Raw genomic sequence first — 21,872 nt, 5'->3', positions numbered from 1 at the left:
GGAGCGCCACCACGCTTCCCAAGCGGCGCACTATAGCAGTGCGCCACCGGGCCGGCCCTCTTTTTTTCTTGATTATTTTGTAGTGATTGTAAATCTTGGAAGTGGAAACTAATCTCATTTAAATTTTTACCAAACAATGGTTTGTTGCTTTTATTTTACTGTTTTTGAATGATTTAGGAATAAAGATTGCTATTTCTTTAAACAAAAATACCATGGACAATTTAAAATCGTGAACACAAAAATAAAATAGCTTTTGTTCTGTAGTGTCTTTTTACTTATATTTTTATATTAGTATGTCTTATCTGGGAATTCACTTTATTTTTAAAAATTTTTTATTGAAACATATTGGTTGTACATATTTATGGGGTTCAGAGTTGTATTTCCATACATGTATACAATGCGTGTTGATCTATTGGGAATTCACTTTAAATAAAATGACAAAGCTACTCCATGAAGAACTAGTTTAGTAAAAACTTGGAAGCTCTCCAAATTCTGACAGCCTGGGCAATACAAAGGAATAGACAGCCATGTTTCAGAATGGTGTATTATGCTATCCCAAGCCTTGCTAACTTTTCTTAAAGGACTTTCTCCCTGGGTGTGGAGGAAAGTCAAGGTATTTGGTTCCATAGTGCTTATTTTGCAGGCTGTATGCTGAATATAAATTAAAAGTAAATAGAAAAAGGAAGAAGAATAGTAGGTATTAACTGTGAATAAACTTAAAATCTAGAATTATTTCTAATTCAGTCTGTTCAGTTAGTAGCAATCAAGAGTATACAAAAATGGCAGGGAGCAAACACAAACACCCATAATTCCGTATTAAATGCAAATAAATGGAATTCTTACTAACCTAAGTTTTTACTGGTATCTTACTTTCTGTAAGACCAAACTTTAAATTAACTCACATTTTCCTAAACTCATTCAGCAAATAATAATTAAGCAACAGCAATGTGAATAATACTGTATTTTTGATGCTTTGGTGATGAAAAGTGTAAGAAAGATGCCTTACCTTTATCATCTTGTTAGGGAAATGTTATACACATGAAAATTTAGCTGGCAATATAAGGCAATTTATGATTAAATACCAGATGATACTTAAGCATAAAGGGTGCAGAGATAGACATTAAATAAGGTGCTGGAATTAAGGGATCTTGCTTGAGACTGATTAGTAGAAAGGCCAGATAAAAGCTAGATGCTTTATTTGGAGCTAGGTGATAAAGAACCTTGAATAACCTAGTGGAAAAGCTTGGAGACTGTATTCCAAAGGTAATAGAAAAGCAACAGTGGTTTCTGAGAAGAGGAAGGGTTTCAGGGAATGTAGTAGTTTAGGGAGACTGGTGTATATATATCACATTGTGGGAAGGATTGGAGGAGGAGAAACTGTAGTCAGTATTTTAATATCCTGTTAGATATTAAGGATCTGGCCTTAGATGATAACAGTAAAAATAAACAAGATGGGATAGAGTGAAAAGTTATTCACAAATGAAGAATTGACAGATCTTAGAAAATGATACGTATATGGGAGATACGAAAAAAATCAAAGATGACTTGAGGTTTCTATTAATCTCAATTCCTTAGATGCTTTCATCCTAATAATTGATCTGATTGTATTTTTACTTACCAAGTAGCATTTGTGCTTTCAGTTTTTTAAATGGGTTAATACTGTAGTTCTACTTTCTCTGGAAAAAATACTTCTACCTTGTCTTTGAACTCTTAGAAGTAATTTAGACTATTAAAAATTGTAGAGACAGTAGCTGGATTTTTCCAGTGACCACTGAAAGAGCTTCGGGATAAGAAACAGGCACAAAGCATGAAATGGAGTCAGGTAATTCCTACTTTCTGTCAGCAGCGCCTCACTTGTTTGTAACATTGTTGTCAATGTTTTTAAATATTTCTCCCATTGGAAAAACTGCTATTACTTGGTTGGACCCATTTTGCTGCTGATAAACTAGATTGCCTTTAAAAAATTGTTTTATATGTCATCTTCACAAATCTGATTGCATCCAGGCAAGCTGATGAAGAATTCCAGATCCTGGCAAACTCCTGGCGATACTCCAGTGCATTCACCAACAGAATATTTTTTGCCATGGTGGATTTTGATGAAGGCTCTGATGTATTTCAGATGGTAAGATCTTTGGTTTATTTTACTATGTAGGAATAGGTAAAATGTAAATAAAGTGGAATACATTTTTTTCAGTGGCCACAAAAAGTTAAATAGGACTGCTCTTGTGTAAGAACTAGAGTAGTTAGTGAACTAAAAGCTAAACTTGAGCTAACCATAAAGTGTAGTGATTAATGCTAACCTATTAGAATGTGGAAATTGTGTAGTAATCAAGTAACTTTTATATATATTTTTTTATTGTGGTAAAATATATAAAATATAAAATTTACCATTTTAACCATTTTTAAGTGTACAATTTGTCAAGTAAGTTTTTAAATTATAGCATGAATCCCACCATTATGTAATACTGAAGTCCTTAGTAGAGACAGGTACCTGTTTGCACTCTTGCCTTAGTAGAAAAGATTCTTTTTCTCATTCAAAACTGAGCCCTTTTCCTGTGCCCGGGCTCTTATACCCACCTGTTCTGTCAATCACGACCTATCACATCTGTATTTCAACCACTCTACTAGTTTTTCCCCTTGCATAGAAACACTTAAAGATATAGATTCAATTTTGTCTTTGTTTATAAATGTCTAACTCATACATTTGTACATGTTTTACTCTAGTAATTGTTTAAAACATAAAAGGAAAGATCGGGATATAACTCCTTGCTATGTATCTTCACATGAATGACTTCCCAATCCAAAAATTGATTATGTTCCAAGTTAAACTCCCATCTCTCTCACTTCCACCAAAACCTGGTCTTCCTGTGTTCTATATCATTAGTGACACTTCTTTGTCATCTTCATCATCTTGTACAATATGTGTTATAGCCACCCCCCTTTACATTCCAAGGTCCTCATCATCTCTCATTTGAACTAATGCAATAGACTTTTAACTGGTCCACTTACTTTCCATATAGGTACTCTCTCCATATTGCCTGCTGTAACATTTCCCAGAGTTTTTCCTACAGGGTATCAATAAGAATACTTGGAAAAAATAAATTTGGGAAACCATAGTTTAATCAAAATTAAACTTTTTTTTTTTTACCTCAGGGTTCAGGAACTATGAAGGGTCTGAATTTTTACTCTAATTGTAAGCTAACAAGTTAACCTGCCACAGTTTCATGAATGCTGGAAGGTGTGACACTCCTGGGTCAGAATTAAAGTACTTTAATACTCACAACAACAGCAAGTAGCCCAAAGTATCAGCATTTTCTTGCACAGGTTCCTCAAGGGCAATGCACTTCCCATAGGGCAATGCAAAGAGAGCCGATGGTTTGTTTGTATTATGGGAGAGGAACACCAAGCTCTGGGAATCCAAATCTTCCATAACAGGTGTAAGCATGCCTGCCCTTTGCTTTGAAGGAGACTATCTCTGTCTTCCAAGGCTATAAAATATCCTTGGTAAGATCATCCAGAACAAAGGCATTCAGTGCCTCTACCGTAAGACGTGCAGAAACATGAGAAGCCCATGAAGAATTCTCTCCCAACACATAACTTCTCAGAGACTTTAATATGCTGATATGTATTATACTTTCCTTTCAAATAGGGGGCTCTAATACACAGAATTTCCCAAATTATTGGACCACTTAATGGAGCATTTTGGCTAGATACCATGAAACATACTTTTGAAGAGTGGTGTATAAACTAAAGCCAGAATTCCTTAGTCCTCCTAAATTCATGCACTCTACTCTGGGCATATAAGACCACCTTTCCCACAATCATATTATGCCATGCACTATCTTATTTCATCACTGTTGATTGATTGTGTATGACAACATGAAGTATCCTTTCTTTCCTGATTCCATTCTCTCTCAAAATCCTGCTTACCCCTTTAGTCCTCATTTCAGATAATTCCCTTTAAACCTTTTCAAATCCTCCAGATAAAAAGTGAGTCACCCCTTTTCTTGTATTTTAACACTACTTACCTTATATTTCTATTATACACTATTCACATCCTATCTTATGGTAGAATTAGCCTTATAGTTGCTTGACAGTCTTTCTTGGAATATAGTTATTTACTTAATGGCAGAGCCAATATCCTGTAGCTATCAGTGCTAAGCACATAATAGATGTTCAGTAAATGTTGGAAAAAATGGCTTAATGTTCCTATTTTACAGAATACCATTGTACTATTTGTAGTTCAGTCTCACGCAACCATCTCCATAAATCAAAATCAGTGCATCTATAAAAATGCTGTAACCTAAAAGGTTGGTCCATTTAGCCTTTATTAGGCCAAATAAAACAATTTCTAGAGGTTTTTTTTTTTTTTTTTTTCCTTTTTGTCTTTTTTCGTGACCGGCAACGGATCGCAACCCTCAGTGTCGCGCCCAGACTGGACCGGGACCGGCAATGGGATCGCAACCCATGGTGTTGCTCCCGCACCTCGCTCAGCCAGTGAGCGGCCGGTCTGTATGTGGGATCCGAACCCTCGGCGGGAGCGCCGCCGCACTTCCCAAGCGGTGCACTATAGCAGTGCGCCACCGGGCCGGCCCCAACAATTTCTAGAGTTTAAGAAATTGCTTTCTCATTCTCTTTCTTTTTTTTTGGCTACTGGCCAGTACAGGGATCGAACCCTGGATCTTGGTGTTATTGGCACCGTGCTGTAACCAACTGAGCTAACCAGACAGCCCCTGCTTTCTTATTCTCTGCTATTCAAACTAGGATTGTTTTGGAAATTAAAAATTTTAATTCCATTTGTTTTAACTATTCATATAGAAATCACTAACAGAAGATATATATATATCCAAAACTAATTTTCTCCTACCACAAATAGTTTTTAATATCAATGCCTATTACTCCATTTTAGGGCTACATTTTAGAATTAGAGGTATAAGAATGGTAGCGTGTCCATCTGTGGAAGAAATTCAAATCTTTCCTCAAGTAACTGTCATATTCCATAGTACACAAAAGCTAAGCATGGATGAAAAGTGATCTACCAAAAATAGTGTATCTTATTTTGGCTCATTAACCTCCAAGGATTTTCAAAGCAAGGTTGTTTTTTTTTTTTAAATAGTGGTAAAATATACATAACAAAATTTACCTTCTTAACCGTTTTTAAATGTACAGGTCAGTGGTGTTAGGTACATTCACATCATTGTACAACCAGTCTCCAGAACTGTTTTCCTCTTGCAAAACTAAAACTATACTATACCCGTTAAACAACTTCCATTTTCCCCTCCCTCAGCCTTAGGCAACCGCCATTTGTCTTTTTGTGACTGGCTTATTTCACTTAGCATAATATCCTCAAAGTTCATCCATGTTGTAGCATGTGTAAGAACTTCCTTCCTTTTTTTTGTCTTTTTCGTGACCGGTAAGGGGATCGCAACCCTTGGTGTGGTGTCTTCCGCACCGCGCTCAGTCAGTGAGCGCACTGGCCATCCCGAGTGCGCCATGGGGTCGGCCCGAACTTCCTTCCTTCCTTTTTAAGGCTAAATAATGCTGTATGAGGGTTCTTTACAAAGTTCATAGAAAAATAGAATTGAAAGATAATATGAATCTTTCCTTGAACTTTTTGAAATATCCTTGTACTATATGTATATAACATATTTTGTTTACCTGTCATCTGTCTGTGGCCACTTGGGTTGCTTCTACCTTTTGGCTATTGTGAATAATGCTGCTGTGAAAATGGATCAGCTTCATTTTTTTTTAAAGATGACCGGTAAGGGGATCTGAACCCTTGACTTGGTGTTGTCAGCACCACGCTCAGCCAGTGAGCAAACCGGCCATCCCTATATAGGATCCGAACCCGTGGCCTTGGTGTTATCAGCACCGCACTCTACCGAGTGAGCCACAGGCTGGCCCATGGCTAGCTTCATTTTAATCTTAAAAAGTTTCTGCCCTTTGACTAACAATTCCACTTCTAGAGAAACACCTTCATGAGTGTAAAAGGAGATATGTGCAAGGATGCTTACTGCAACATTGTTTGTAATTGGAAAAAAGGAAAAAAAACTCTAAAAATCTAAAAATAGCATAATTACTTAATAACTACGAGAGTGAGGTAATATATATTACAAGGGACTTCAAAAAGTTCATGGAAAGATTTACATTATATTTTAATTCTATTTTCCCACAAACTTTTTGAAGTACCCTTATATATATAAGTGTATAATATATACATTATCATGGGTAAATGTCTGAAACATGGTTGAGTATAAAGAAGCAAATTACAGGATGGTACATTTAATATAATGCCATTTATGTTAAAATAAAAGACAGAAAGCAATATTATGTTTTCTGTTGGTACATACACACATATGTGAATAAATTCGGAAAGATCTGGAAATGGTAACTGGCTGCTAGAATGCACTGGGATTGGTCCTTGTAACACTGTAGTGTTTTTTTAAAAATGTTTACAAGGGAAATGTATTCATATGTTACTTAGTTTTTGTTTTGTTTTTTAGACACGTTTTCAAAAATCCAAAGTTAGTGTAGCTAAACAGATATTGAAGAAAGAGTTTGGCCTAAAACTGGGCAGTGTTTGGATCTAGTTTTTAGCTTTGCAGACTCAGAAATTGAACTTAAACAGTGTGGCCAGAATTTTTCTACCTGTGACAATTTTGTGTACATCAACCAAACCATAAAAATTCATTGACATTAGTAACCAAAGGACTAATTTATTAATTCATTAACTCACCATTTTATACAGCCAAAGAAACCAAAACAATCATTTAAAGTAGTCAGTATACCCTCTCGCCTTATGGGAAATCCTAAAAAGTTACTGTTAGAAGGGTTTATGGTGAGTATAGAATCAAAACAAGGATGTTGGATCGTTTTATTGGCTGATGTTTTTAAGTCATGCATCGCTTAATGACAGGGATATGTTCTGAGAAATGCATCATTGGGCAATTTCGTCTTTGTGTGAACATCATAGAGTGTACTTACAGAAACCTAGATGGTACAGCCTACTACACACCTAGGCTATATGGTATAGCCTATGGCTCCTAGGCTACAGACTTGTACAGCATGTTACTGTACTGAATACTGTAGGCAATTATAACATGATGGTAAGTATTAGTATATCTAAACATAGAACAGGTACAGTAAAAATACAGTATAAAAGATAAAAAGTGACATACCTGTATAAGACACTTACCATGAAAGTTGCTCTGGGTGAGTCAATGAGTGAGTGGTGAGTGGATGTGAAGGCCTAGGATATTACTGTACACTACTGTAGACTTATAAAGACTGTATACTTAGGCTACACTAAATTTATTTTTTTAATTAAATAATTGCACTATGGTATTATGACGACTACAATGTCACTAAGTGATAGGAATTTTTCAGCTTCATTATAATCTTACGGGACCACCTTTGTATATGTGTTCATATATGTGTTCTGTCATTGACTGAAATGTTAGGCAACACATGACTGTAACTGTTTTGTGCAAGCCAGTCTCCATTATAGGATTACCTGCTGAGGGGACCTGAATCTTGCATCTGTTGTTGGTCGGGATATTTCCCCTAGACTTAGTCATGCTTTCTATTTTCCACAAGTATAGCCATGTCAGGAAAGATATAATGCAGATGAGAGTTTATGGTTTCTTTACCTTAGCAATCCCAGTGTTCTCAAGCATATCATGGTCTCATGATGGGGAGTAGAGAAATGTGATGCTCATCAGTAAACGTTTATGAACTCTCCTAAAATTGGCTTTCTGCATATGGCTACTATGTTGTATTGGTTTTCACTGCAATTTTAGAGCATCATCTTATCCTGATCTCGCTTCCTCCAAATTGAGAATGTACTCTATTTGGAGTTTGCCTCAGCTACATAATCACTGAATAGATTAAAATATCTGTGGTATAAGAACTTTTCTGTTCTAGTGGAATAAAATGTAGGTTTCTTAGCTAGGAATTTATATTTGGTCAGTAAAGTGTAATGGTTAAGGTCACAGACAGCCTTGAGTTTGAATCCTGGCTCCACCACTTATCACTTTCCTTAGGCAAATTACTTAACCTGCCTAAACCTGGGCTTTCTCATCCTTGTAAAATGCCTAATTTTCAAGATGTTATTTGCCATTAAGATTATTTTCTGGGTATCTTATATTTTCATGGGCTACTTTTTATTCAGCTAAACATGAATTCAGCTCCAACTTTCATCAACTTTCCTGCAAAAGGGAAACCCAAACGGGGTGATACATATGAGTTGCAGGTGCGGGGTTTCTCAGCTGAGCAGATTGCCCGGTGGATCGCAGACAGAACTGATGTCAATGTAAGTTTCTCTACTTTGTGGAAAGTTACTTTGCCATTATCTCCTTTGAATCTTATTGGGAGGCCCTAATTTGTCTTATCCTCCTGTCACTGAGGTGATAATAGTTTGGCAGCTCCTTCATAAGTAGCATTTAACAGAATCATCCTGATGAATGAGTGAAAATTACAAAACACCCTCTATTACCCTATTGAATTTGGCATGGAAACCACTCTATGGACCTTCTTAAGTCCATGGGCTATCTAGCTGTACTTGGCAAATCCTTCTTAATCTGAAAGATGTTATGTTGTAAACAGAATATTGTACCTATTTCATCCCATTTTAGGATACAGTGTAGACTATTTTGATCAGGATGAAATGAAAAAAATATCATTTTTCCTGAAAGTAACCACACTGATTTTGATTGCTTTCATTTCAAATTATTTTGACCCATATAATTAGTAAATAAATTTTATACCTTAAAGTGTTTTTTTCTCCTTTCCATTAGATTAGAGTAATTAGACCCCCAAATTATGCTGGTCCCCTTATGTTGGGATTACTTTTGGCTGTTATTGGTGGACTTGTGTATCTTCGAAGGAGCAATATGGAATTTCTCTTCAATAAAACTGGATGGGCTTTTGCAGCTTTGGTGAGTGAATTTTAGAAGAAAAATTATTCAGATAAAACACCTAATAGTGCATTTTTAGGTAAGCTTTCATTTATATGAGTAGTATTTTGTTTATTTCTTCCCTAAGGGAAAGGATTTTATGTATTTTATTTTCTGCCTTAAAATCAGTTTGCTTCCTCCATCTCATTAAAATGTCCGGAACTTAAAGGAACTGATTTTACCCATTTTTTACTCAGCCTAATGATAGACTGTGATCTCTCTGCAAATGTATGGTTCTTTTGAGAATATTCTTCTAAAAAGCCTTTTCAGTGTTCAGTTTTGAAACTTTTTTGTTTTGTTTTTGTTTTTCATGGCTGGCCAGTATGGAGATCTGAACTCTCAGTTTTGAAACTTGTGTCAGCTTAGTTATAATTTTAAAATAGTGTTTTCCTTTTGAAGTAAGTATTATTGAATCATGATCCTTCTAGCGAAGTATAAACCTTAATAAGTAAATAAATTTATATGAAAAAAATTTCATGCATTACCTAAACAGATACACTTTTTCATATACCCAGTAATCTAATCAATGTGGGAGTAGCTGGACCATGAGTATTTCATTATTTTTTGTTTCCTAGTGTTTTGTGCTTGCTATGACATCTGGTCAAATGTGGAACCATATAAGAGGACCACCATATGCTCATAAGAATCCCCACACAGGACATGTGGTAAGGGAAGTCTGGGATTTCTTTCCATTGTATACCAAAGTTAACAATGATTATTACCCTTTGAGACCAGTGCCAGCACATGAAGGAACTAGATTTAGTTTTGACTTTTCAATTGTTCTCTGTTAACAAGATTCGATTGTTGATAAGACCATGTAGTGCTCTTAAAAGTGGGGAGTTCCTTATCCCATTTGGTGAGTCCTTTTGACTAAGCTGGCTAAGAATGAAAGTCAGCCTGCAACTAAATAGAATAATTGATCAAGAACTTGATCCTCTACCAACCATTTCTAGGTACTGTACTAGGCTTTTTTTTTTTCTTTTTGAGCAGTAGACCAGTACAGGAATTGAACCCTGGACCTTGGTGTTGTCAGCACCATGCTCTAAACCAATTGAGCTAACTGGCCAGACCTAGATGTTATTAGATATAGTGATAAACAAGAAAGATATGGTCCCTGTCTTCATGCAGTCTACATTATTGTACCTCATGGTCTTACACACTTAAATATTAGGTTTCTCATATATTCTGTCAGCACCACGCTCAGCCAGTGAGCGAACCGGCCATCCCTATATGGGATCCGAACCCGGGGCCTTGGTGTTATCAGCACCACACTCTCCTGAGCGAGCCACGGGCCGGCCCAGGTTTCTCATATATTCTGTCAGCACCACGCTCAGCCAGTGAGCGAACCGGCCATCCCTATATGGGATCCGAACCCGGGGCCTTGGTGTTATCAGCACCACACTCTCCTGAGCGAGCCACGGGCCGGCCCAGGTTTCTCATATATTCTGGTTGAAAACATAGTATAAGTGCAATGAAAAGACACAGAGAATAAATAATACAAAAATAGCTTTTATAGTAATCAAACATATTTATTGATGAATGCCACAGACCCAAAGTATGTTATATGCTTACATACATCAGGTGAATTAATAATTTCGTAGAGTTTTAAATAGCCCATTTTAGGGTTAGGATACCAAAATTTAATGTATATTTAAAGATTCCATTTTGTCTCTCCTCTGCTTCCCACCCTCCACCAGAATTATATCCATGGAAGCAGCCAAGCCCAGTTTGTAGCTGAAACACACATCGTTCTTCTGTTTAGTATCCTTTTTACAATAAGTCTTTGTTGCTCCATTTTAATTTGTCCATTTTTCACAGTCTAGTATTCTCTCTACAGCATTTGGTTGGAACTGCTCTCTTTATGCAGGTCATAATATACTTTGGAAATCATATTGCTGTGTCATTCATCTTAGCCCAGTCAGTTAGACGACCAGAGACAAAACCTGGAGTCTAGTAAAGCCAGGTTTATTGGTTTGTTGATGCAAGGAAGACTACACATCAGATGAACCATGGGACATCTTACCAAAGAAAAGATAGATTTGTTATAAGATTTGGGAGAAGGGTGGAGTTTAGGTGAAATTTAAATAAACCATTATTTTGATAGGCTAAAAGCAAAGCAAGGCTGAGTATAAAGGGATCTAGACTGTGAAGTGGACTCAGGGTTCTGTTTCCTTGGAAACTACAAAGTTGAGATAAATGTGGGATTTTGATTTGAAGCTCTGTACCTCGGTTGTAAATTGAGGCTACTTAGAAATTGTACTTGTAGGGCCGACCCCGTGGCTCACTCGGGAGAGTGCGGCGCTGGGAGAGTCTGGCGCTGGGAGCGCAGCGGAGCTCCCGCCGCGGGTTTGGATCCTATATGGGAATGGCCGGTGCGCTCACTGGCTGAGTGCAGTGCGGGCGACACCAAGCCAAGGATTGCAATCCCCTTACCAGTCACAGAAACAACAAAGGAAAAAAAAAAAAGAAATTGTACTTGTAAATTGAGTGACTTAAATCCTCCAGGTAAGAATAAAATGTTTTATTCTTACTGGTATCATTTTATACAGACTATGATTTTACAGAACAGTGCTCCTCAGTGAGTAAGAAAGCAATAGTTACTCAAAGACAGAGGTATTTTGACATTTTACAGCTTCAGCATGTACTAGGGAGAAATATTATTTCCTGTGAGCTTTGCAGCTGCCTTACATGTGAGTTGTTCCATCCTCTTAAATGGCAGAGCAGATTTTTACTTTCTCAGCCCAAGCTAATTTTTACTTTCTGACATCTGAAAATGTATGCCTCTGTAAGTTGCAAGGATAGGTAAGTGTAACATCAGATAGGTAAGAGTCTAAATTTATAGTATTACAGAACATAGTTTACTCACCTGAATATATGAGCAGTGACTCTATGGAACAAATCAACAAGGTGAACAAAGGTAATGTTCCTAGAGTTGTGCTTCTCAGCCAAGGTGTTTTGACATTGATATACATACTAGAATCAGTTGTAGACCAGGCTGTTGGAGAGCCTGCCCAGTTTACTACTTGGTGGTAAAGTCATTTGCCCTGCCTTCTCATCTCAACAACTAGTTGACTTATTTTTTTTTAGTAGGCATGAAGCCTGAAGACTCAAAAATAAGGTTTCCATGTTGTTAAGAATTAATAGAATGAGACCACTACTAAGTAGTAGTTATGATTTTGGAAAACAATCACATATTTATCATTAGTTTAATATTGTACAATTTATTTATTCATTCATTCATTCATTCATTCATTCATTCATTTTTTGTCCTTTTTGTGACCGGCCGCACCGCACTCAGCCAGTGAGCGCACCGGCCATCCCTATATAGGATCCGAACCTGCGGCGGGAGCGCCACTGCGCTCCCAGCGCAGCACTCTCCTGAGTGTGCCACGGGCTCAGCCCTATTCATTTATTTTTAAGATGACCAATAAGGGGATCTTAACCCTTGGCTTGATGTTGTCAGCACCACGCTCAGCCAGTGAGCAAACCAGCCACCCCTATATAGGGATCTGAACCCATGGCCTTAATGTTATTAGCACCACACTCTCCCAAGTGAGCCACGGGCCGGCCCTAATATTGTACAATTTAGTGCATGATTAATAAAGCAAACTGTATAATGAGTTGCCTGATCTACTAAGTAACTTTTAAAATTACGTTTTGAACTTTTTTATTTGAACTATTACATTCATGCAGAAAAATCCACATAAGTGTACAGTCTGCTGAATTTTTACAAAATGAACACAACTGTGTAACCAGCACCCAGATCAAGAAACAAAACTTTACCCACATCCCAAAGCATCCCCCTCTCATCACCCCTCCTGTTTGTTGTCTTCCTGCCCAAAGTTAACTGCTATCCTGGATTTTACCTTTTTGTTGTTGTTGTTTTTGACCGGTAAGGGGATCATAACCCCGGCCCGGTGTGGTCTGCACCATGCTCAACCAGTGAGCACACCGGCCATCCCTATATAGGACCCGAACCCGCGGCCTCGGTGCTACCAGTGCCGCTCTCTCCCGAGTGAGCCATGGGGCCGGCCCTATTTTTTAACTTTACATATTTTTTAAATTAAGTAGCAGTATGGAAAAATATCACCCATAGTCTAAAACACTAATATTAAAAAACATATTTATTTTTGCATATTCTCTTGCATTCTTTGCCCACGTGTATGTTTTATGGAGAGGGTGTTCCTTCTTTCATAGTTACAGACATACTTTGCATGGATTTTGGTGTCTTAATATAAGCATTTTCTATATTGTTGTATGGCCTTCATAGTTACAAAAATACATGAGGATTACAGAGAAATCTGAAAATACAGACAAGGAGAAAGAACAATAGTCATTATTCTTAATGTTTATAATAATGGATATAATTCAGTTATTTTCCTATTATTGAATATTACAAAGAATGTTTTCTAGGAGATAAAAAATAATTTGGCATATCTCCAAATTCCCAGAACTAAGATTCCAAACAAAGTGTACGAAGCTGTTGCTCTTGATGTGATGTCTAAATTGCTTTCCAAAAGGGTTTTGCTGCCAGAAATATATATGTGCACTGGTATCCCTGGCAAGTCCTAACCATCATCATGTATTCTCATTTTTTTAAACTGCTAATTCAACAGGCAAAGATATTATACATCACTGTTTAAATCTACCTTGGACAATTATAATCAAAGTAATTTAAACATTTTTCAATGGTTTTGTAATTTATGCTTTATTTTATGCAAATGTATTTGCCTTTGTCATATATAATGTACTTTAATTCTGCGAGCTCTTGTAATAGCCTAGTTCTTGTACGTTGTGGAATACCACCTCCTCTATTTTCTGTTCAGTTCTCCCAGAGTAACATTTACTCCTAATTATGTAATTATATATTTATTTTATTGTTTGTATCCCCAACTAGAGTGTAACTCATCCGTCCGTGGAAGGGTCTAATATTTCGTTCAAGTTTGTAACTCCAACAATTAGTGGTGCCTGGCATATAGTAGGCAGTGTTAGTAAAAATTCAAAGAATCAAAAATGAAATGAAACAATACATGTAGAAGTGCATGATAGCTCTTGACAGCTGAGAATAGCACACAGAGACCTTGGGGTATATATCAAAATGGAAAGCTCTTTCAAAGCAAAAGCGTATAGGCCATGATACAAAGACAAACAGTCCCCAAAACAAAAGTCTCAACCATTAATCAGAGGGTACCCAGGAACCAAGGCCTATAGAAATGTTCAACTTTGTACAAATCTGGATATAAAGAAGCTAAGTAAGAATTTAAAAATTGCTGGAAAAGAGACTTGGCTGAGCAACTAAAAACATGATGAATGGGCATCATCCCTAACAAGAGGCTATTGAAGAGAGAGTGCAAGATGCTAATGAAGGGATGAATAGTCAAATTATAGAGGCGATTATAAATTCAGACCTCATCTGAACACCTATTTTTCCTTTTCTGCTTAATTATATCCACATGCAGTAGTATACAATGTGCATGTGTGTATGCATAATTAATTTGGGAATTTTTTACTACTGTTAGTATTCACTGAACTGCAGAATGAATCTCTTTTTTCTACTAGAATTCATTCTATTTGCTTTAAAATTCAACTTTTCTTATTTTAACATTCAACCATGCCATGGATAACCTGTTTATAAGGGTAGTTCCATTTTATGTTTGTTTAGCTCCTGTTATTAAGCTGAATAAAAGCAAGGTCACAGCACATGTGGTATTATCCTTTTTTATTAGAATAGGATAAAATTAGGTAGCTTAATAATATGTAACTTGTGTTTTAAAGGTTAATTGTTGAATTTCTGGAAACATTTTTGAGAAATTATTTTTCAAATAAAAATTAGTTACTATTCTGTATAAATGGTACATATTTCAAGTGTGTTCTTTTAGAAGTGTTGAAATATTAATCAGAATGGCTATTTAATATTTTTAAATGTTTATGGGTCCACGGCAATAGCTGAATGCCTGGGCAGGTTATTTCAAAGTTCAATTTCAGGAAAACTCATATTTCATCTATAAGTAAAAGTTGTTTTAAATATTAATTTTCTTTGCACAAATGAAGTAATCTTCCAACCTTAATTTTTTTATTATATCTTCATAGTAAACAATTTTTATACTGTATAGATACAAGATTACTTATTTAATTTTTTTGTAATTAAGAATTCAAGGTTTATATATTTATTCATTTTAATTTTCTTCATGAGAAACTAGGACTAGTAAAGTAGTATGCCTTTTGTATCTATGTGAATTTCTCCTTAAACAATTTTTCTTAGATGGCGGGGTTACTTTAGGGATGGTGCTTTTATGTGAAGCTGCTACTTCTGACATGGATATTGGAAAGCGAAAGAGTAAGTCCCGTCATATGCCAAAATGTAACAGTTTTGCTTTTAGTACAGAAAAAAGAATGATCTCTTAATCACTTTTTTCCCCTTAGTTATAAGATGTTATTTTATTCCTTTACTATTATGAAGGTAATACATGCTTATTATAGAAAATGTGGAAAACAGGAGTGTGAAACATTTGGGGGGAGATTCACCCATTATTCTACTGCTGAAATCTAATAATTTTAACACTATTTTCTTCCATTTGTAAAGACATTATTTAAATTGTGTGTATAAAATTTTGAATCTTATACCCCCTTTTAAAACTGGAGTTAAATAATTAACTAATAAATATTTTCCTATACATAATTTTAAATTTGTACTCTACACTGTAATTTAACTGTTCTGATTTTCTTAAACGTTTCGTTTTTTTCTGACCTTCATTTTAATAAATACTTCTTTAGTGATTGTCATGATACGTTAAACTACATCCTTTTGTCATATTACAGTTGACCCTTGAGCAACACAGGGGGTTCACTTAATATGTGGATTTTTTTTCAATAAATACTGTACAGTACTGTAAATGTATTTTCTTAACATTTTCTTTTCTCTATTTTTATTATAAGAATACAGTATGTAATGCATATATAAAATATGTGTTAATCAACTATGTTATTGGTAAGGCTTCCAGTCAACAGTAGGCTATTGTTGTTAAGTTTGGGGAGAGTCAGAAGTTATTTGAGGATTTTTGACTATGCAGTGGGTCGTCAGCCCTCTGCCCCATGTTGTTCAAGGGTCAACTGTATTTCCTTAAGGTAGATTTCTAGAAGTAGAATAACTGTGTGGCCCTGAGTCTGAGTATTTTCACTTCTTTTGATGTTTCAAACTGATAATGCCAAATTCTTCCCCCAAAAGTTTTAATAATTTAGATTCCTCATACAGGAAAAGTTGAAAGAATTTTATACCAAGCATCTATAAACTTTAACTATTTAGATTCTATTACCATTTTATATTACTTGCTTTACCACATATCTATCTATGTAACTTTCCCACTATCTCTCCATCTTATAATTTTTTTTTTTTTTTGTCTTTTTTCCGTGTCCGGCAACGGATCGCAACCCTCAGTGTCGCCCCCGTACCGGACCGGGACCGGCAACGGGATCGCAACCCTCGGCGTTGCCCCCGCGCCTCGCTCAGCCAGTGAGCGGGAACCGGTCTGTATGTGGGATCCGAACCCTCGGCGGGAGCGCAGCCGCGCTTCCCAAGCGGCGCACTAGCGCAGTGCGCCACCGGGCCGGCCCCTTGCACTATAATCTTATCAGCGTTAGAGAACCTCATTTAAAAAAATATATGTGTATATATAAGGAATATCCAAAAAGTTCATGGACAGATTCATACCATCTTTTAATTCTATTTTTCCATGAACTTTTTGAAGTATCCTCACATTTGCTAATCAGATAAGGGGATACTTTAAAAACTTTGTGGAAGAATAGAATTTTAAAATGTTATGAATCTTTCCATGAACTTTTTGAAGTACCTTTGTATTTTCTACTTCTTTGATTATTATGAGGTTGAATGTTTTTCTAAATGTTCATTAGTCATTTGTGTTTATTTGTGTTTTCCCTTTTGTAAATTGTCTTTTTGCCATTTATTAGAGTCTTAGTCCTTTTCCTATTGGTTTGCATGGATATTTTATATATTAGAATACTCACACATTGTTATTTGTTGCAGAGAGAGGCTAACAATGTACTTTGATTTTATTTACGTGAAAATAAGTATGTCAGGGTTCTCCTTTTATGGTTAAAGAGTTAAATATTGTCAAAATGAACCTACCTAAATAAAGTCTAATATTTTTGTCTTCTAGACAAAAAACTTCAAAAAAAAAAAAAAAACAACCAAAACTTTTGTCTTCTAGAAAAAAGATGAAGACATTGGATTTCAAATTTGGGAACTATTTGTTTTGCTGAATTAAAATGAATTTTTATATGTTAGAAAAAATAACATGTATCCACTTTTTATCCAGTTGATATACATTCTTTCACTACCTGACTTTAAAAAAAAAAAATTCCCATTCCAGTCTTCATTATTAGGAAAAGGCCATCTAAGTACACTGCTTGTATGAATTTAAATTGTAAAACATTTTGATGACATATATTAAAACTCACAATTTGATTTACTTCTAAGATTCTAACCTAATGAAATGATCACTAATAAAAATAATAAACATTTCTTTAGCATGTACCAGGAGCTACTCTTAAGTACGTTTAGATATGTGAAAAAAAAGAGTAGAATACAAACATACAGAGTGGTGCTGTGTATGTACACATATACGTACATTTTCTTAGGGAAAAAAAAGACTAACTTTTCTACACTGAGCATGTGTTAATACTCAGGAAAATATTGTGTAAAATTTGCATTTTAGCCCCTAATCATATTGCCTAAAAATTAGAAAAGGAAAAAGAGTTGTTTAAGTATAACAAAACTAAAAGTTGTTTTTAATATCCATCACTAAGTATGTTTCACTAGAGCTCCTATTGCTGTCGCACACGTTTTCCCACATCCCTGTCCCTGTGCTTCTTAGCTAGTCTTAGTCCAGGGACTCAGAGCCTCAAGTCATGGGAATTCAGACTTAAGCATTGTGCGGTCAATTTCTGGAGTTCAGGTCAGTATCTGCTATGCGAAACCAGAGCATGTGGAATTAGTGGAGAGAGCCATGAATTTAGGGCTAGGAATCAGGTTTCTTCCTCATTATTCAAATGAGAATCCATGTTGAATGAGTTCTTCATACAAGGCTGTGTAATTACCTATGCATGAATAAAGTACTTTCAAGTGAGGCTATCACAATGATGTTATCAGATGTCTTTAAGTTAATATTTACCAATATACAAGAAGGCCACTTTTAAGGGTTTAAAAGAAGTTTAATAAATGAGTGGGTGATTTTCTTGTTACTAAGACAATGTTTCTAACACTAAATTCTTAAATGTGATGGCATTACAGGAATTCATTATTTCATACAATTGAATTGCATGAGTATGTAACTCTAGTCACTCTATTATATTGTAATAGAGCAAGTTAAAGGGAAGGCAGACTCCTAACAATTAAAAAAATGGGGATGAAAATTGTTGGAAAGTTGAGATTTATCAATAAATTATAGCTCTTCATTTTTACTCTTTGGGAATGTAGACTAAGATTTATGCCCTGGTTATTTAGTATGCTCAACATTCTCATTTTACTCTTCTTTTGTTTTTTCTTTAGTAATGTGTGTGGCTGGTATTGGACTTGTTGTATTATTCTTCAGTTGGATGCTCTCTATTTTCAGATCTAAATATCATGGATATCCATATAGGTATGATTCTTACTTTTGATTTATGTAGTGATTACCTATACTTACAATGATTAAAGTTGATGTTGCTTTATAATATTTTCTTTTCTTGCTTTGCTTTCAAACTGTTCTAGCATCTAAAGGAGATAGGCTTTATTTAGATATGTTAAATATAAAAATTAATTTAAGATAATTATGGTATAATGGACAGTATTTGTATGTGATTTCTCAGGAACATCTTTCAGGGTTATTCTGACATCACCTAACTTAATCTAGAAATCTGTAATAACACGTAATGATTAGAATATTTACACCATGTATTGGTCCATCTTGTGTTGCTATAACAGAATACCTGAGGCTGGGTAATTTATAAAGAACAGAGGTTTATTTGGCTTACAGCTGCATCTGGCTAGGGCCTTAGGCTGCTTCTACTCATGGTGGGAAGTGGCAGGCAGCCAGCGAATACAAATGGAGTACAAGAGGAAAAGAGAGAGAGTCTGTTAGACAACCAGCTATGGCAGGAACTAATAGGGTGAGAACTCACTACCCCCAGCCCCCTGGGAGAGCATTAATCCATTCATGAGGGATCCACCCCCATGACTCAAACAGATTCCAAAACTGCCACATTGGGGATTAGATTTCCACATGAGTTCTGGGACAACAATAATCCAAATTCCATCACACCGTATCTATTTACACAGTTCCTTGTCTGCATACTATACTTCCTCTTGAGGAAAAACTGATTTTTTAATGATTTTTAAAACTTTTCACCTCCACTTTTCAAGGTTGTTTAGATGGTATAAACAGAACATTTGATTAGAATCCACTTTGCAGAGAGTATAAGAAAAGAGTGTTTAAGGTCTGATCAGCTTGAAATGTTCATAGAGATCCCCAAGGTTCACAGAGGAAATTGTTCTCCTGGTGTAGGTTCTTGATTTCACTCTGTTAGTAGACGAGAGAAATGTACCTACACTATGGAGGATGTTCTAAGTTAGTTTTATAATCTGAGTGTCAGTTAATATAATTCCTATTCGTTAATACAACATTGTCCCTTTCGTATAAAGGATTATGAACACTAAAGGTAAAATATATCAACTGGTATTTTTGAGAGACAGATTTATTCTTCATGTTATTTTTAAAGCAAGATTTTAGTAGATAATTTTGAACAGCTTCCTAGTTGATTCATTATATTGTGGCATTGCTAAATGCCTTTTGATCAGTGAACAATATAAATAAATCTTCTTTTGCATTTTTCTTTTTTCTTGTGAACTTTTTAAGACAGAAATCTCCTAGAACCTTTATTCTTGATTTATAATCTTCCAACTTTATACTTTTATTCTTCTGTATATCTGTTTTTTAAGATAATTTCTCCTCTATAGAATACTAACTGGGATGCAGGGGTAATTTTTCTGGGACTTCTGTTAATTATTTGATCACCAGGATTGATTCAATTATTAATTAGTGTCTCTATATTAAGGAGATATTTTAATTTGTGATTATGTCTATTTATTTTTATCATAAGACTACCTGGTCTCTCAGTGTTTCTCACTTTTTGTTATTGAAACTCCAAGATTATCATACATGTACCAAAATGCTCTTTGATCTGTTAGTCAAGATCCTACACATTTATTAGAAGTGAAGTGTACTTTTCTTTCAGAGACTAATAGATTGGTATATATTTTTGTTTCAGCTTTCTGATGAGTTAAAAAGGATCCCAGAGATATGTAGACACTGGAATAATGGAAATTGAAAAGCAAAAAACATGTATTTGAAAAGAAAAATTCAACTTGTGTATTTTGTATTACCTCTTTTTTTCATGTGATTTAAATAGTTAGTCATTTAACCAAAGAAGATGTGTAGTGCCTTAACAAGCAATTGCCTGTCAGAATCATGAAGTATTTGGAAATGACTTACCTCTTAACCTTCCTTTCCCAGTGAACTTTATGGAACATTTAATTTAATAGAATTAAGTATATTATAAAAATTTTTAAACTACTACTTTGTTTTAATTAGAACAAAACTCAAAATTGCTTCAGTTAACTTTTGGTCATCTGATTTCATATTGTTTTATCCAAAGATGGAGAAAGAAAGTCCTGACCAGGTGTTCGCACATATGCCTATTACAGATACCTTCATCAGGAATTCATTCTTACCTTTTCCATCTTTGCATGGATGTGTATACTTTACACATCTTTCCTTTTGGGCAGAGGGATCATGTGTACTATGTGGTCTTCTGAATATGGAATACAATTTTTCAGAGTATACGTCTAGCCTTTAGAAAGACTAGTCAGTCTTTTTCCTCCTGCATCTTTTCTACTGAAATATAGTGCTATCTATGCTTCTTGATAACTATAGACATTAAAAAGTATCTCTAAATACAGGATTATGATTTCTGCATGAGTATGGTGTTAACTACCTTGTATTTGGAAAGATTGCAGATTCATTTTATCTCCTTAGTTTTCTTTTATTTAGGATGGCTCATCTCTAATAAAAATATGGCTTAATGCTAAAATCAGTGTAACTTATAAATGGTCTAAAATGTTTCTGCAAATTAGAGATTGTCCCTTATTTCTTTTGTACCTAAGAGAAAAATAGGCTCAGTTGTGTTTAGGAAAAGGACTTCCTTAGAATGAGAAAAGAAAATCATGAAATATTGAATTGTTGCTGATGTACAGAAATTGTTTCTTAAAAGCTGTTCTGTTTTAAAAGCTGTTATTTTAGCCTTTATTCTCTCCCTTTAAGTGGAGAAACAAGTAAAAATTTGAAACGGTCTTGTTTGAATTATTTTTTTCTATCAGAAATAACCATATGTGCTAACCAAATTTCTGTGAAGAATGTTTTCATGGTTATCACTACATCTAACTATAAGCTCCCCCATAGTTATGAGGAGTAACCTGAAATGCCACTATTACGGAAGTACAAGAATTATAATTATATCAAAAAAAATTTTTTTTTCTTTCTTTTAAAAAAATTTTTTTGCTTGTTTTATTTATTTTTTATTTGAAAAAAAAATTAAAGAAATCTTAGAAGTACTACATTAAAAAGATACTGTGACTGCCTCCTGCTGTTTACCACCTAATACCCCTCCCATGTGGTATAGGGAAGTCTTACAGGTTTGAGGGAGATGGATGCAGTTGCCTCAGAAGAAATGTTTTATGTGGGTTTTTGTTTTTATTTTTTGTTAGTAGATTTGGTGGGGGATGGGATATAGCTGACCTTTTTTAACTCTTTAATGGAGCCACTTTTTGTTAATTACTCCCCTGTAAATTGTGTGATTCTAGATTCC

The 21,872-nt window shown here is 35.2% G+C and overlaps 1 protein-coding gene and 1 non-coding gene across 2 annotated transcripts in view; one reads left to right on the top strand and one right to left on the bottom strand.

Moving 5' to 3' along the window:
* Positions 1–21,516, top strand: part of MAGT1 (magnesium transporter 1) — a 35,472-nt gene extending 13,956 nt beyond the window's left edge. The window contains exons 3-10 of the mRNA XM_008594202.1: positions 2,005–2,122; positions 8,171–8,311; positions 8,796–8,936; positions 9,530–9,619; positions 10,652–10,715; positions 15,217–15,291; positions 18,520–18,610; positions 20,277–21,516. Coding sequence (XP_008592424.1) covers positions 2,005–2,122; positions 8,171–8,311; positions 8,796–8,936; positions 9,530–9,619; positions 10,652–10,715; positions 15,217–15,291; positions 18,520–18,610; positions 20,277–20,292 — 736 coding nt within the window. The 3' untranslated portion in view covers positions 20,293–21,516. The remainder of the gene's footprint in view (positions 1–2,004; positions 2,123–8,170; positions 8,312–8,795; positions 8,937–9,529; positions 9,620–10,651; positions 10,716–15,216; positions 15,292–18,519; positions 18,611–20,276) is intronic.
* TRNAV-GAC lies at positions 9,946–10,020 on the bottom strand. The gene has a single exon. It is a non-coding gene; the product is annotated as a tRNA-Val (tRNA).
* Positions 21,517–21,872: the final 356 nt, after the last annotated feature.

Source organism: Galeopterus variegatus, unplaced genomic scaffold (assembly GCF_000696425.1).
Source record: "Galeopterus variegatus unplaced genomic scaffold, G_variegatus-3.0.2 Scaffold10344, whole genome shotgun sequence".
Lineage (NCBI taxonomy): Eukaryota > Metazoa > Chordata > Mammalia > Dermoptera > Cynocephalidae > Galeopterus > Galeopterus variegatus.
The sequence above is the reverse complement of the archived record's forward strand: the minus strand, read 5'-3'. Positions and strand labels throughout refer to the sequence as shown.